The 17,978-nt window shown below is 44.7% G+C and overlaps 1 protein-coding gene across 1 annotated transcript; it reads right to left on the reverse strand.

Annotated features, from left to right (window-relative positions):
- Nucleotides 1-999: 999 nt before the first annotated feature.
- Nucleotides 1,000-16,896, reverse strand: LOC142576351 (uncharacterized). The gene is made up of 4 exons (XM_075686450.1): nucleotides 16,791-16,896; nucleotides 14,951-15,021; nucleotides 11,469-11,570; nucleotides 1,000-3,109 (listed from the first exon to the last, which is right to left on the reverse strand). The coding sequence occupies exons 1-4, from the start codon at nucleotides 16,834-16,836 to the stop codon at nucleotides 2,147-2,149; spliced, it is 1,182 nt and encodes a 393-aa protein (XP_075542565.1). The 5' UTR covers nucleotides 16,837-16,896; the 3' UTR covers nucleotides 1,000-2,146.
- Between the last annotated feature and the right edge of the window lie 1,082 nt (nucleotides 16,897-17,978).

Below are 17,978 nucleotides of genomic sequence, written 5' to 3' on the forward strand. Positions count from 1 at the left end.
TCCCCTTTGAGTGAAGTAAATGCACAGCGCCTTAGAAACTGCGGTTGAGTGCCACAGCCTGGTGTCACATTGAGAGGATTATTGGCTTTGTGTCTCGCCCACGTTTGGTTAGGTTATCTTAGGTTGGCGTTACGTTTAGGTTACCTGAGGTTAGGTTACCCTAGCGTCAAAGGCGTTAGGATAGCGCGGCCTATTCTCACAGCGGTTACGCTTTGCGGATTTTTCGTCTTTGTGTCTCGAACACGCTAGGTTACCAGTACAGCCATCGCAGACGAGCTCTGCCGTCATTTCTATCTTGGGAAATTGTAGAGAATTATTCTGCTCAGCAGAAACAGGAGCAAATCTATTTCGACCACCTGGGGTTCTGTAACGTGCGCCTAAATAGAAGTACACGGGTGTTTTCGTGTTTCAATCCCATCAAAAGGCGGCCGCCGTGGCCGGTATGCGATTCCGCGAAGTTCTGCCTAGCAGCCCAACACAGTAGTCTCTAAGCATCCACGGCGGGTCAGGAGCAATTCTACCGCGCAAGGGAAATATAAGACGTCTTCTGGGATGAAGCCTAGGTCTGTATTTTTGAAATGTATACTAAAACGTAGACTTCAACGAGGTGAGCACCGACGAGAAGAGAACAAAAAATTGGCAGTGGCTTAGCTCGTCTATGCCAGGATATACTTTGCGAAAGCTAAGGCATAGGTTAACCTTGATTGCAAGTGCAGGTTAGTCTGGTTCTCTAGCTATGTTGCGGCGTTTAGCCAGTTGTTCGGCGCGCTATTCGTCTGTTTTTTGGGCGATTCGTTTCCTCTTCATCTAGTTCCGATGTCAATTACAGGCCTCCTCCTGCTTATGAGAATTCTCGCCGTCCATACTGCCGCCTCAACTGTGGTTGCGGCGCACATGAGCTCTCTTTTACAATCCTGCGACATGTTATCAGGCATGCGACGCAGCTGGCGAAGTGAGCAGAAACGAACGCAACGACGAGGAACGCGGTTTGACGTCATGTGCCCCCTGACGTCATGAGCACGGCCACGGCTAAATCGCAAGTTCGCGGCTAGTAAAGCTTTCGCTTTCAGATGTTTAATTTAAAATGAGATGTCTGCTGAGGGCGGAGCGTCCCCTTCCATGATAGTGTGAGCAGATGGTAGAGTGTAGCGAAGAACAGACAGGTTGTTTGGCTCAAATTACCAACAGATAGAGAGAGAGAGATTGCGGAGAGCAAGGGGTAATATTTCCTGGAACATTTTAGGGAGTATTGTCTCAGAGCCTTCAAATTGGCAAGATAGAAGAGCTACGTAAGAATGTAAGGAAAAAAATTCAGATGCGTTGGGAACTGCTGGCTTTGTAAAAAAAATGAACAAGACGTGTGAACAATTGCCATTACCAAGCCGCATACTTGGCAGTGAAGCGCATTGAGGGTTTGTATTTTGTGTAATGTACCGTCATTTATAAAGTACCTTTCTCTTGGGCTCACGAGTGCGACGTGCTTCCTTAGGAAAGAATTAGGTAGTCTAGGATACTGCCTCGACGTTGCCCGATGTAATTCAGTAGCGCCAGCGCGCCGAATATGACGCCTTGTGGCAATGAGATATGGCCCTTATAATTATTTAACATTACGCTACATCTTTTATTTTTCCTTGACCTCGACCTGTTAAACAACAATTTTAACCAATACAGTAAACCAAACGCCACTAGCACACTATTGCCTTCATTTCTGTATCCTGCCGATGAATTTCCTTGACAGTATGCTCAGACAGCTTCTATTATGCAGCACAGTGGGTAGCACGACCGTAGACCGCAGTTATTACACGTGGCTCTGACCACAGGGTGTCCCTGGTAAACGCGCTTATTCTTAACATGAACATGTCACGTATTTCAGTTTTTTTTTGGATACGCACATTCGCTTTGTCTCATTATGCATTTTTATTTCTTCTTTTTGTTCCCTTAAAGATAATTTGCATGAATTTTAAAGCATCTCTGAAATGTCAAAATAAAACCTGAAATGTCAACCACTGACATCGCGAGTAATACTTGCTGAAGAATTGGTCGCCTTACTGCACAACACTTCAGCACTTACAAAAGGTTTTCCCAAGCCAGGAGCCTCACTGACGTGCACGGTAGCTCTTTTTCCTGGTTACAGGCCTAGAACCAATTATCCTCGTGCCCCACGGCCGCCAGCTCCGCGAGCACTGCCACCACGGCTCCTACTTCCACGGCTGCTACTCCCCCTCCTACTCCCTCCAATTCCGCTGGCGCCACGGCTAATGCTTCGCCTACCCGCAGAAGCGCGGCCGCTGCTGGGAGAGCGACTTGAGGCACCACCGTAAGTTCCTGCGCCACGGTTGACCGTTACGCCATGAATCGCGCTGCTTCCTCTGCGGCTGCTGCCTCCGGCGAGGAGGCCTGCGGCAGCAAGCATGGCCAATGCTCGACCGCCACCAAGGCCGCGATGGCGCCCAGTACTGTGTCTGCTGTGACCGGAGTCGAAAGGACTTCTGACGGTTGGGCCGTACCGATGGCGATCCCAGATTCGTCGGACGCCAGCTCCACCCCCGTTTCCTGGCCCAGCCCAATTCTCCATACCACCTCTGTTTGTGCGTAAAGGGATTATCTCATCGCTGTCGTCATCTATTTCTTGCAGTAGCTTTTTATACAAGGAGTCGTTAAGGCTAGTATGGGTTTTTTGTAACGATCGCCTCTGGCGACGACGTCTACTAGCACCTTCAATAGCATCAACGTTTTCAGCTTTAGCGCCACTTGAGGCTCTTACGCCAGATATGGCATCGTCGCCGTAAATAAAACGTGTACGATGTAGTCCGTCAGCGCCATCGGCGATGTGTTTAATAGTACCGCTCGCCTCCGCACGGCGTCTGCCGGGACCTGAGTTAACGCTTACGCCAAGCTTTCGCCCAGTGTTCATAACAACATTTCGCTCCCCAGTTCCTCTGTTGCTGCTAACATTGTATGCTGAAATTTGATTGCGATTAGCTTTGGTGTCCCTGCAGCCGATGCCATAACGATGACACATGACCGAAGAGAGGAAGTCCTGCTTGAAGCGCTTGTGTTCTTGAAACGACCGCGTCGGCTTACAAATTCCACTCGCACACAAGCCACCCTAGGAATATAAAGAAAACAAAGAACACAAAATATCAGGGATGAAAATAACGTTTTTTTTAACATGTTGCGTATACTTCAGCAAATGATCTCGCCAAATTAGCAAATCTATGCGATTGATGCAGTTCAAGTTTAGAGCTGGACTTTAGGAAGACAGCAGGGGCACCCTCAAGCATCTACACTGCTATGAACTTTCTCTTCAACGGATATTTAGCACTGAACTTTGTAATAAATGTCTCTTTTCATTTCAATGCTATTGTGGTAGTTGCTATACCTACATCTTATCACAATAGATTACTTACTTTGTAGATAGAATGGAAGTATTGAATTTTAGATAAGATACTCTGAGTGTCATGAAGCCGACACTTTGAAATTAAACATTTTCTTTTTGTATTTATTTTTCTGTCACGGTATTTGTGGGTGAAGCGGAAGTAGGGCTTTTTTTATGGTATGCCAGCTTGTTATCTGATTATTTTACCCATCGGCTTGGCAACAACTTGCGTACACTCGGCACTGCACGTTGCCTTTTGTTCCACTAATGTATAAAAACAGAAAATGCTGAAATCTTCTGAGAATTCAGCTTTGTGCTTCTGCTGTCAACATGGAAATTGCGATGTACGGTCCTCACTGAATTAAATATTTTTGCTGAAGTGCACCGTACCATATAAAAAGAACAATGATAACATGAGCTAAAAATTTCGCGTTGTTCACTTTCCCGTGTAAACTACTTGCATATTTTGTATGACAAGCTGCTATTTCGTATTTCTACTAGGGTCTCATCAATTACGTAGGAGATTGTAAATCAGAAACGTATTCCTCTTAGCCAGACTTTCAGGATCCATGGAGACAGCACACAAGCGCCAACACAACACATCTGCATTGACATTGAAGCAACGCAATGTCATTGATAATGTCGTACAGTCAGAATAGATGGTCCTCAGTTTAATCTAAAGTAAGTAACGGACATAACAGATGCCACCACAGCGCCTCTGCGACCTGTACAAATGCTGAACGTAAACCCCGCTAGTATTCACACGTTGAAAACATAGATAAGGACAACTGACAGGTATTTTGGGGGAAAGCTGATACGTCAAGCCCACTGACTTGCAATTTATAAGCTAATGTGTAGAACGGGCTGTTAAAGTGGATGGATTATCGCATGTACACTTTTCACGACGTTTCTTGCTGGCACAAAATACTGATTTAAAATACCGGCGAGCCTCTGCTGCAGGTTGATTTTACATAAAAGGTAGAATGACAAGTTTTACTCTGCAAAAAATATAAGCTAGCAAAAAGCGGCAACATAGTTTACGAGTTCGCAGTATGTAACAATCGCATCACACCGACCGCAACAGCGTCCCCTCATTAGCAGTTAGACTTAACGCTATACCACTCCATGTTCCCGGCTACGCCGTCTTGGCGCGTGCAAGCATGCCACGCCGCTCATGCACTTGGACTAAATAAAGCCTCGTCTAAAAACTGGGGCATTCATTTAGATAAAATATCTGTAGCCACCGCCACGAGGATCTTTCCCATCGAAACCACTGCAGAAGATGCGGAGCACTAATGGTTGCCATTCCCAAGGCATAGGTGGCCACATACACAGCAGGATACGAAGAAACCGCCGCCGCACTATATCGCAATGGCAGCGACAGACGCGACGGTCAGATTAATTTATTCCAACCGCCCAACCTTCGGGCAATACTCAGACATTTACAGTATGGATTCGAAAGAAGCGAGTTCAATTTCAAACTAGCGCCCGTCTTCAGCGGTGCCCTGCCCAGCGGCTCTTTCGTATAGCCGCGCGCCGTGCTTTAATATCAATGACACCAGAAATGTTTCTCTGTCTCTCTTTTAAAGTGAATCTGTCTTCCGCGAGCCTCACGGATGGAGTGGGCCCTCTGCTGCTGTGCGCCGCTATCCGCTGGCTGGGTTTCTCAGTATCTCGGCGCGCATATTTGTGCATGTGTATGCGAAGTTCCTATCAGCGTGCAATGATAGCACAAGCAAACGAGCTAATCCGCTTGTATGCTGGGGTGCGATCGGAGATGGTTGTACGGCGCGTTCACTCGGTTACCTGCGCGCGCGATTGGCCTACTCCGCGCCGACGTCGCCAGCCGCGGGGCGCGGTCACGTTTTTGGTGACGACAAAATGACGACACGCTCCTGTCAATCATCCTCCCCCCGAGCATTTCGTCTGCAAGGCGCCGAACCCGACGGGAGCTGGGAAGTTTGGAGCGATCATACGGCTTCGCATGGCGCGTCTGGTAGATTGCATTGGATCCAACCGGCGGCTGCGGCATGGCATGTTCGGATCCAATTCATAGTTCAATTCGAGAAAATGGCGCTTCCGTTGGGAACATAGGTTGTTGCGCTGGTGTTTCTAGAGGAATGAGCAGAGCGGGTGGCGGTGCGAAACGCGTTTGAAGAAATAGCAGAAAGTGAATTCCGGAGTCGTTTTTGTTTCTCGAAACAAATGATTCGTTGGTTGTACAGAGAAATCGACCCCATCATCGGTGCCAGCGAGCCACTGGAATGTTGTCGCTGCTTCTTGAAAAGTGCGCCACTTTTCCCGTCGTTTTTTTTTCTTCTCGCTCTGCGCGACACCACCTAGAGACGACGCAAACAAACTAATAGTTTTAAATTGCAGTAGTCACACGTACTAATATTTGAAAACGTGTTTGGGCATGAGAAGAAAAAATACAGTTTTTCAGACAAAGATTTCATTCATTTGAAAGACGAGAAACATTTCGTTTTGTAGTATATAGTGTCTGCAAGCAGACGACAAAAGACGGAAGTAAACTTCCGGGGAGGTCACCGCTTCCTGATTGGCTGCTCTCTCAGCCCTGCTGTCACAAATTTTGCATACTGAAACTTTCTGACGTTGCAGCAACCGAACAAAACGCATATCGAACAAAATATCTCTGATCGCACCCTTGATAGACAAAATATTGGAAGTAAACACACCTCGGTACTGCGCAACAATAAAAAAAATCTGTTTGAATCCTGGCAGCAGAATTTCGGCTTATAGGCAACATTAAAGCGCACTGACTTCATAGTAGAATGACCCATTACATACAACGGATTATTTTGCTTTCTTGATTGTTTTTTCTTTTCGCTTAGTCCTTCGGCGTGCAACACAAGGTGTGCACCCATCCCGAGCCAATCCTCTAAGATGGGTATACTCCACAATGTCACAAGAGATGCGGAATCCCTAAATATAGCCAAATGTGTGTCGAATCTGTACATGCCTACCTGCTATCACCGTTATTTCCTTGAGACCCGTCATATATTACCTTCGTCGTCGAAACATCACTGCGTAGCACCGTATCACACGGTATCCACCTGATTTGTGTTCATTTCGCCGTAGCTCTGAGTGGTGTAGCGCGTAAACATAAAATTATAGAAACGCATAATAGGCATAACAAATGAAACTGTGGCCTTTCGCTGTGGATGAAAATAAAAATTGCCTGAGATCCCACATTGCACAGTTATGAAATTAGGCACAGATGTAGTTGTATAGGATTTCGTACACATCACTTGACTTAAGCTTCGCCTTACATGTATTCAGATAAGAGCAGTGAATATGCATTTTTTTTTTGCTTGGATCTGTATCCAGAAACAGGTGGAGTGTTGGCAGGACTCTCAGTACTATGGGCGCCGTCCGGTACGCCTTCAACGCGAATCAACTTGAGCGTACAGACCTCTTCCTTAATGCCTAAAGACGTGCGCGCACACAAAGCAGCATTGTTTTCGCCGCAGAGCATTGAAGGACAGATGTGTGTGTGAACGCAAGCAGGTGGAGACAACTGGCGAGGCGGCGCTCGCTCTCCTACATGTTTCATCGAGTTGCGCTGTTCCGACATACATGGTTTGCTGGCTGCATGACATGACCCTGGCAACGCTACCTTTGTTTTGCAAGCTGAGATGGGTAAATTATATTCGCACACGAACACAATAAAAAAAGTATGGCGGGCTGCGATACCCTACAAGCATTTCTTTTTTTCATGGGCACCGCCATATGGCATATGCAGCGATGCCATCTATGGGCAGTCGGCAGGCTGGCTTCGGCGAGCGCTCCAGGTTTTATGAGCTATACGCTCGGCGCAAGGTTCTGGTAGTTTGAAACCGCTTTACGTGTTAGCGCCCTCGGTTTCTAATAACAGCATACCGTACAGGGAGAGTCACGTTTATCGAGTGTTCAAGCGACGGGCTGCGGTCTGCACACGCCTCTGAAGCAGCGACTGATGCTGGGTTATAGGTGTCTGTGTTTTTGGCGCATGGTCCAATCATGCGGCACGACCATGCGAGGTCCTAGAGCGGCGTTGGCCAGTGTGTGTGTGTGTGTTTCTTTTTTTCATGAAAGATGAGGATGGAAACGATTTTTTTTCCTGTACGTACCGTCCTCCACAACGTACTCACCCGTTGTATGAATATTGTGTAATGAAATAGCCGTAGAATTATTCTGATGTGGTCTCCTTTGTATATTACTGTTTGGCAGCGCCAAAACTCATGCCTCCGCTTTCAGACTGCTGCCCTTGACCCTCCACTCCTTCCACCATATCTTATAGCCGTTTGAGAATATTTAGCGGAAGCTCCGACTGCTTTAATATGGTTCCCGAATTGTTCTGGTGCGAGAACTTTGAGTTCAAGCTTCGATTGCACACATGGTTCCAGAATTTTTTGGTGCGCGTTCCTCTGTGTTGCGAATGTTATACATGCAACATTCACCAGTACAGGTGTTCTATCTTGCACTAGTTCGCTCGCAGCCCTTTCATTTTCCCTGTACTTGTTCCCTCTAAGCAGTACCGTTTCCTTCTTGTAATCCCAACTTTTTGGCTTCTTGATGATCCCTAGAAGCCTATTTAAGCTCTTCAATAGCTCGCCTTATTTCCTTGTTCCGCCACTTGTGTAGTTTTTCTTTTTACTCCAATTATGTTTTTAGCCGTGCTTGTCGTTCACTATGTGGCCTTTCATACATTGAGTAATTAGCATGCCTATAATTCCACCTTTCATTGACCCAATCATGGGGTCCCCTATTGCTAGATAAAATTTATAATAATGAAAATAACCAGCCGTAAGATCTCCAGCTACTGAACCTGTTTGGATTCTGTACAGCAAAGAGCATGCTTGCAGCCAAGTAGGCGCTGCACCCACTACTTGCGGGCCTCAAGAAAAGGCCCTGTGATGCCAGAGCGACAGGATATTGGTTTGGCCTCCCGATTTCAGTGTGGATAGGTTCTGGCTAAATCAATATGAAATGAACTATCCTTCACGGCATACGGCATGCAAACAAAAAATCATGAGCCGTTGCACTCTGTGAAGGTGGTTGATCAGCGAAGCCGTGTAGCACATGGCAGGGAAGTGACACATCATGTTCAACATAGGCACAAACTCATTTATTGTCTTGGTAGGTGGTCATCGTGACAACATGTACGCAAACTCGTTTATTTTTTTGAACAGTGGTCATTATTTCACTCGCAACTGCAATCACATTTTTGATACTTCTCAAGTCGATACACGTTCACGACAACAGGGGTAGTGTCATCGCAGCTAATTCACGCAAAGAGAGTAGCCATGAACCTTACTGGACTATGAGTCCTTGCATTTTTGCTTGCTTACGGGGTATGAGCCATTTGTCACGGGAGTGTGAGCCATTCATGATGACAGTTTTCGACATGCTGTTCTGTATGTTGCATGCGTGACTAGAAAGATCTTAAACATTGTTCGCTTCATTTTGTTGAGCGCTTGTAGCCTCTGCCTTACGAGGCTATGAACCATTGTATTTTTTGCTTGCTTGCGGGAGTATGAGTGCTTACGGTTGCATGACCCATTGATGATGATAGTTTTTGTTCACGGATAACAAAAATTCACGGAATCCCTAGCCATGTACAGCTTCGCTGTAAAAGTGGTAATGGCGGCATACACGGAAAACGATAACCCGCTACCAAAATCAGCAATAAGCGATTTCCGAAATTTGGGCGCTCATATCAGTTCGGTTCTCAGTGATGCAATGCTGCTCACACCCGCAATTTGTATGTTTTCGATCATTTACTGAATATATCATGTCAGCACTACACATCTTGCACTGTACTTGAAACATAATTTGCAGCGTGCGTTGCTTTTGTGGCACCGTCTATCCCAGAAGCAAACAAAAAACGTTTTTAGTGTATGGCCTCCGATATTCAACATGGTACAAAATCTCAGAGGCTATTTTGATCAAATGCAGCTGCTTTCAGCCTAATGAGCCAACACACTGAGAATGCATCTCCTAAACATCGCCAAGTTGCAGATTTGTAGGTAATGAATTACACGTAATAAATTACTTGTTATCAAGCACGTATTTAGTAATTTTGTAAGTTAGCAATTAATTTGTTTGTTCACGAACTCTCAATGCAATTCAATTACTCTTTTTTGAAAAACACAAGCTCTGACGGGCGATGCAACTTTGAGCAGTTTATTTTGGCTGGAACTATGGTCTGAAGGTTCGTAGAGATGTACATGGGTTACCTCCTGCGCACGGTTAGCTCCCAGCAGTTACACCTCGATCACATGAACGTGGCACGCGTGCTCATTACTCGTACACTGTTGGAATCATGTGCAAGTTTGAGCTTTTCTCTTATAATAATTTTATTATAAATTATGGTTCGCTTAGTCAAGTCTGTGACTTCTATCACACACATGATTTTTTTGGCTGCTGAACGCGCGTTTCCTTCGTTGTAATATTGCGTAACCCGTGTATACTTATGTTATTTTTCGATTGTAAAACACAAACACAATTTCTTGACTGAGCAAATGCAGATATATGTTAAGATTAATTACAGATTTGGTCCAATTTCCACAGAACGTGAACGTTTGCTGGCGACTGTTACTATTAGTCACTCAAAGCTAAATGACTAACGAGTGCAGGGTGCCGAAAGGAGGCACCCCAGATGCTGGCCGACAAATTGAAACTTCTCTTGGATGCCTCGACAGCAACTCCCACTTTGAACGTTAGTGCTAGGAAAGCTTCTAATACCATTTTTTACTTCTTCACTGGCCCTAAAGGGAGCGCCCCAGCTGAAATGGAGCGCTGCGTTTCATCGAGAACCCGTAACCGAGTACTAGTGCATTGAATAACCTAAATATTGGGAGCAAGGTATCACTACATTGCTACAAAGCCGTTCTCTTAAGTGCGCAAATAGAGCGCGTTTTCTGTGTCGCTGCACATGTTTTTGGCAAGAAGATAGAAGGGGGCGCGCGAATGAAATTTTGAAAAGCGATCCTGGGTAAGATAACTAAAGTGTAAAGGGTTGGCAAGGGCGCATTCAAAGAATCTGGCCTGCTCGTTCAATTTCTGTACTTTTGCAATGTAATAAAGGTATGGAGGAAAGTGACGCTAAGGTGATCGATGACCTATTTTGCTATATGCTTAATTATTTTTCTGCGGAAGCAAACGGTTACCGTAAATAAGTACATTTTTAAAAGAAGTAATTTCGATTGCAATCGGTGACTTTTCTTCTGTAGCATGTACAAGTCTACCCATTTACCACTAGTACATTGCTGTCGAAGCATCATAACTCAAATAGAAAGAGCATAGAAGTATCTGCTAGACACAATAGAACGAAACAGTGCAGGACAAGGACTTCGTCGATCTGAAAAGGACGGTTGTGGCCTCGAATGCGCCGCTATGCTTCCTTCGTATATCGTCGTGTCGTTGCAGTGGGACAAGAAAATCGTGTGACTTTCTGCCGAAGAGTCCGTTCACGTCAATGCCACGCCGACAGGGCTGTCTGCGATCCGCCCACTGACGGTTGGTGTCGGCGTATTCTGACAGAGTGGCCAACAGGACAGAAAACGCTGTCCGCAACAGCCGCAGAGAAAGACTGGTGTCGTGTCGGCCGGATTTGACTGGGCCTGAGTTAAATTTGTAGCTGGAGCTTTCGCACCTATATTCTCCGCTGCACTCTATATTCCTCAGGGTTCTCGGCTACTTTGCTATATTCATTAGAAAACTTTAGGGGTGGGTAGCAACCTTTGTTTTACGTAGCCTCATTGCATTGCCTAATAAGCTTGTCCAAGATTTTCCTAAGAACCATTCGCACGTTAGCGAAAATCCCACTACGCTACCAAACCTTCTAGTAGCATCACTGTACGTAATCATCTGCAATTCTCGGCGTCCGTTCCAGTTCTTTTGCCATAAGAAAACATTAAATCTTTAAAAAACAATTGTCCCAGAGAATATGTCCACCACTCCCCGAGGACTGAGTTCATGTGACGTCATGCACTTTATTTTCATATTCGTTCGGGGCAAATCAAAATGTGGAGCATGCGAACAGGATCGGTTGCGGGAATTGCAAAAGTCTAATACGTTCACTCACTCTGCATGGCGTTCCATCACGCTCCGATTGAGAAACAATCTTCCAGTCTACTTCGCTGAGGAGCAGAACGCATGGAAATGTACACGGAGAAAATGCTGCAGTCTGTAAAGGGAAGAAGAGGGTGCTAATGAAATGTGCTGAATCAATTTGCATGCAGAGTAAAAACGAATACCAAGATCAATTCCTCGATAGTGGGAAAGCGCTGTTCGTAAAAGCTTTATATTCCTAAATTTATGGCGTTCGCCAAATTAATAAATAATTGCACTATTAGAGATATGTCGGTCAAATGGTTAAACTTAAGAAAGATGGTAGGATCGATGTTTCTTAATTGGTCTACTCGATATGAGAAGAGCTCTAGGTTCCGTACTAATTAGCAAACCTGTTTTGCGGACTTCTTAATAGTTACAATAAAACCGATTCTCCGATTGTGTTTAGCGATCACTCGCCCATATAGACACAATACCAAGTAGGACACATATTAAGCGGGAAACGCATTGCTTAGCATGAATTAATGGCTCTCGTGCATGCGGATTCGACGCATGCAAACCAAATATTAGACGATAGTGCTTGAATAACGACGATATAACAGCCATGACGGCATGACAGCGATTGTGTGGCGACCACTGAATGACGACGATATAGTAATCTTGGTTTTTGTGACGTCGATGGCGCGACGAACACGTCGTGACCACAACGGGATAAAACACTGGAATCACTATGACAGAATAAGGACGATGCAGAGACCACGACAGTATAACGTAGACATTGACCACGAACTCATGGTTTTTTCCATTACCAGTGAATTTTCCCTAGCTTTAGTTGTCATGACTAGTCGTACACGTCGTCGAGTTTTGTGCAATATTTCCGTGAGCATATCAGATGCTCTCGGTGCGCAAATCAGACACTCTTCTACGCTGTGGTCTTAAAGGCATTATATAAAATCCGTTATATATGTGTACATGAAAATGCCTTCGTGTTTTCAAGAGTTTTATTTATTTATTTATTGTTATTTCAATCTCTGTGAACTTTTCTATTGTTTAGTAGTCATGGGGCCCTATAACGTAAAACTATTCCAATATGTTTCTATTCCAATCTCCTGACGTCAAATTTGCGTAACCACCAACGCAAGCACCAGGCGGTCCCCCGCAGGGTTGTCTGAAGAGACCAATCAAACGCTCTCCTCGTTCATAGGAGGTCACTTTCGTTTGCCTGAAAATCGAATAACATTGCCTACACTGAGCGGCTCGTCGTACCTAATTGGCTGGCAAGAGGCGAGGAGAACCCAAAAACGAGAGAGATTCGAGGGGGCCGAGCCACTGCACTGAAAGTCGATGACCGGAGAAAGAGAGTGGTGCCGGCGTCTACGATTGGTCGACTTTCCCTTACTTAGCTTGCGGTGGCTGGTCGAAAATCGCGGCGGCAAGCAACGGAAGCTCAAGAATGACGCTAAAACGGACTTTCAGCAAAGAAGAGAGTGGGAGAATGAGGGGGTAAACGTGCCGAAAGTGCTCGAAAACGTTACACGGCCACGCAAGAAGTTTTATTATAACGCAAATACACCCATGCTCTCCGGCAGGTGCGAGTAGCCAGCGTCTGAGCGATCGGCGTCAGCCATCTTTGATTCCTTTCGGAACGGAGCAGCCTGCGGCTTTTCCGCAGAAAATTCAGTTTTGTTCGGCATATTAATGCATTTTTATCGCGTACACGTCACTTTGACGCGGTTAGTTCTTGCGGTTTTGTGACGTCGCGTGAGAGGCAGGTGAAGTGGGTGCAGCCCGAAAACTTTTTACCAATAGCCGAGGGCTAATGGCGAAAAGGGGTCGAATCAGAAGTAACTGTTTTTCTTTTTTCTGCCATATCATGCATAATCAGTGTGTACACATCATATCAGATGGGGAGGTATCGCGGTTTTCATGACGTCGCGTGATAGACAGGTGAAGTGGGGGTGGTCGAAAAAGGTTTTTGACCAATCGTGGAGGGCTCATAGCAGAATTGGAATAGGAAAGTTTGGAATAGTTTTACGTTATAGCGCCCATGTACATGTCATGCCTTTTTCACTTTTGCTTATTTTCTGAGTGCGTATCTTACCAAGTTATCCAAAATTATTTGTTTTCGTAAGCGTTTATATAGTCCAGTTTAGTCATAGGCGTCATAACCATCAGTGCCGGAAAAAGTCCTTGGGTGACGGAGTGGAACCAGGGTGACGGCTGCCATGGCGGCTGCAGCTGACGCAGTTTCATCGCCAGTAGACATGCCTAGAGTGGTGGTCAAGACGTACTTTTGGGCTTGTTCGTTGATATCCGTAGTAAAACAGAGCCAGAGAACACAGGACGAGACGAAGAAGAACGACACGTACACAGGGCGCACTAACAACTCAAACTAGCAACTAGCAACACTAACCTAGGGCGTACTAACAGAAGTTTTAGTGCGCTTTGTGTACTTTTCGTTCTACTTCGTCTGGTCCCTTCTGTTCTCTGGTGCTGTTTTACTATCGATAGCTGCGGAGCTCCGTCATCCGCTAGATCCCCAGCACTATAACCACGATTTTACGTGGAGGCAGACACCTCAAGAAAACGTATTTGAAATATTTTCACAAGGCGATGAAGCGCTCAACCATATGGTCGAAAGTGCGCGTCAGATCAAAACCGACTTGTTCATCGACGCTCCTCTTCAGAAATATAAAGGTACAATAGATACCTGAAGCTATAAATGATGCTTAAAATGTGTCGCAGATAACATGCCAACAAGAGTCGTGGAAATGAGAAGAATGTGTAGAGTGGGCAACATGGCCGTTAATGAATCTGTGGCGTCATGACTGAGAGTAATAACGCGATAGTATTATATGCCCCATGAAGCAAAAAATCTGGCGTTGGCGTGACCACGCCATGGTCCGAAGAGGCTACGAACCTACGACCGTTGGTTGAAGGCAATCTGCTGCAACTCGCTGTTGTATTTAGTATAAGACATACAATCTACGTTATATCAGCCTGTTGCAAGAATATTTGATGTAATTTCGGTAGTTTTGTTGCGAAGGTAGCTATAAGAAAGCTTTGAAATAGTCCCCGTACGAACAGTTGATGTGGGTGCGAGTCTGTTCAGTCAGCACAGGAAGAATAAAAATGGAGAAATATATAAAGAACTATATGATGCCGCACTTGGTGGACATGTAGACAATGAAGCGAAAGTTATGACTTTTGAAATTGATAAAGGTAAATGTGATGTTAAAGCTGATGACCCGATCTGTATATAGGTTGTCTACTTAATTGGTATTGTAAAAGTAAGTGTGATGTTATTCTTCAACTATATTTATACAGCGGAGTCGTCACTGGGAGATGTCATCATCTGCGACAAACCATTACACTTTCCTTGTTTCGTATACATGGCATGATGTGGGCAGTAAATCGCATGTAGATAACATGCTTGTAATTTGTACCAGCATTGCATGTATAGGACAAGTTACACAACGTAGCGCATAAACTCACTATTACAGGGGGAACCAAGCGGTGACAGTACAATTGACTTTGTCTGAAAGCTTGGCTTTTAAAAAGGCCACCTGCAACAGAAAGACAGAGAAAAGCGGGCTTCGGTTTTTTGTCGTGCTGCACCTAACTTTTTTACTTCCCCAGTATTGTATCAGAAAACGCATTTGTATAACTGGCAGAACAGCAATTAAAACTCATCAGTCAATTACTTCAAAATCTAGCCAGACTCGAGACTCGAGACGCACAAGCGTCTCCGGTCTCACGTCATACGTGTACAGCAGTAGGAAAATTGCTTGTTGTACCTCTAACCTGTCGAATATCGTTTCTGCGCTTTTATTTCTTGTGACACTACCAATACTAGCAAAGTTATGCTTCCAATTGTAGAAGCCTATGAGGGATCGGAATGTAGCTTCACAGTGGTAAGTGTGAAGGAGATTTCCAAATACGTTCAGGTGTTCTCCGTGACCTTTGAGAGCAGTTACAGCCTGGCATGTTACTCTCGCTGTATTTATTATCAATATAATAATTTGTTGGCATCCTAATCACCTGGAATAGCCAAAGTGGGTTGTTAAAGTCTTCATGAGCTTGAAATCAAATGTTACACCAGTGCTTTGCACCGACAGTGTTTCTCATACTTCAGTAAAAACAACATAAGAAATATGTGAGGTGTTGCTCAATCAACAAATATAAGGCAAAGAAAGCATAGAAAAGAAATAAAAAAGAAATTCATTGCTACTGTAGCAACCTTATCGGGTTAAAGCGGGAACCCCATCATCTTCTACTGGATTATAGTACTTGTACACGAGACGTCCTGAAAGTCTTAACTGCTTAGATGCAGCCATCGAAACTTGTCCTCAGAAGTTGTCTGAGTAAACCATTGCATAGACAGGCTGACTGAAGCACAAAGTGATTCTCACGTTGTTGGTCTGCCTCTACTATCCTTGCAGAGTAGCTGAAAAAGTTCAAGACATTTACGCGCTACGTGGCCTTAGGTATCGATACTCTGGGTGTCGTCTTTGGAAAGAACAGTGCTTATTTCAGCCGTGTTTGGCGACTTGTGGCAAAAAATCCTTACCACAACCCAGCCATATTGCAAACGATGCGACAAAATTCCTAAAATACGTGCTTTTCTTATCACCTCAAATATAATGTTTATTACGAAGATTTATTTGCCAACCATCCCAGTCTTTTCTGACCATGGCGGCTGGCTGATTGCTGCTGCTACGATTATTACAGAAAATATCAAGATATAACGTGAGCTCATATATATCTCTAAAACACACCAATCTGATAATTGAATGGGTAATTTTATTTCAAGAATTATTTGATTTGCTTTAGTTACCTTGATGCAGCCATTCTGTATGTGTCACTGGGGTTGTGCCCGTTTTTGTGCAATCCTCCAGAAGGGGTATGACTCATTGTGGCACATGACGTACGCAAGTCCTATATGTTCCTAAAACTTTCCTGTGCATACACCTGTCGTTACCAAATTTTACGCATGCCTGCTATCTGGAAAGTATTTCTTTGCTCAGTCACTGCCTCACATAGATTGCTACATGTGCATTTGTATCTGCCTGAGTTCTTTACTTCTTGCTGACATTGCGAAAGAACAACTCTGAGCAGCGCGCGCAACAGGTTGGCTTCAAAGAACATTTAAGTTTCAGTCGTATACCGTGAACACATTACAGGTGATGATAAAAAATAAAAGAGTGAACCTTCGTGGTCTGTATGAACGCCGCCTTCACTGCTCACTTTTCATTCTACATTCTCACTTCTTTCAGCGCAATATCGCTGCAAGACGCATTGCAATAACACCTTCGTATCAGTGTTTTACACTCACCAGTAGTTAAGATAGTGAATGCGAGGAAATGCTGAGTGGCATCCATATTTGTGGCGGGAAATAATAGTAAGACGTTCCACTACGAGTAATGCTGCTTAAATTTAAATCTCACTGCGAAACATGACATTGAGACAAAGTAAATTGAAGGTATTCTGCAAAATAGGTTTGTTTCGTTTTTATTTGAATAATTTTTCCCTATTGTTTCAATTACCAGAACAGCTTTGCAATGAATACGGAACAATTGCACTCACATGGTACTTCATCATCATGACTGGCGAAGGTCAAAAACGATCCTTTCGAGCCAGAATATTCATTTGTATTCTATGCTATGTATAAACCAAGAGAAGATGCGTGAGTGATAGATGAGTTCATTGTTGTATTCGTTCAATACTAGAATGACTTTTTTGAAATTTCGGTGTTAGAACTAAACCAACAAAAGAGTACAAACGAAGACAAAGGGGAAATTATAGCCGTACGGTAGTGTGCCTGCCGTGATAGCCTTGATATACCATGCACATTTACTCATTGCAAACTCCAATGTCTCGACCTGCTCGTTCTAATGAAAGTTCTAATGAAAGCGTCGGATTTGTATTGGACTTCAAGATAGCAGAGGAATTTCGGTTTTGTGAGAATCGGACCTAACTTCCGGATCGCGCAATCAGAGTCCAAGTACGGCTTCCCTTATTCATTCTACTTTACATACCCAGACATAACTCAGGAACTTCATTCATATACTTGCCTATCTTATTGTTCGATTCCTTTGGTCCTGTCCAACGACGCTGCACACCCAAAGAAAAAAGAATTCTGGCAGAACCCATCTCACGATGAACATCTACGCTAATGCGATTGGCATGGTGCAATTTAGCGACACGACGTGCTGCCATCGCCAAAACTCGTCATGAATTGGTCGCGTATACAGCCAGACTCCTCTCTCACATTAACGCTCTAGATGGGCCACAAAATTAGGCCCGGTCCGGTCCCTCCGTTTGAGGTCCAAATATAGCACTGATATTTGGCTTGAAACCGAAGCCTGGCCTTCCCGTCGGCCTGCATGACCACGCCCGGCCCGTACCCGCCAAAGGAACTTGGTGAACATACCCAAACAAATAATTTTTAATTGGTCTTTGCAGGGCGCTTTGTTATCAAACCTGGCGGGTAGTGAAACTCCAGTGAGAATGAAACATTTTG

Source organism: Dermacentor variabilis, chromosome 3 (assembly GCF_050947875.1).
Source record: "Dermacentor variabilis isolate Ectoservices chromosome 3, ASM5094787v1, whole genome shotgun sequence".
Taxonomy (NCBI): Eukaryota; Metazoa; Arthropoda; class Arachnida; order Ixodida; family Ixodidae; genus Dermacentor; species Dermacentor variabilis.

Coding starts and splice junctions, on each gene's coding strand:
- LOC142576351 (XM_075686450.1), bottom strand. CDS start 16,836: ATGGATGCCACTCAGCATTTCCTCGCATTCACTATCTTAACTACTG. Junction 11,571..14,950: donor GCTTGGTTCCCCCTGTAATA/GTGAGTTTATGC, acceptor TTCCCTTTACAG/ACTGCAGCATTTTCTCCGTG. Junction 3,110..11,468: donor GTGATGGAACGCCATGCAGA/GTGAGTGAACGT, acceptor TTATATTCCTAG/GGTGGCTTGTGTGCGAGTGG.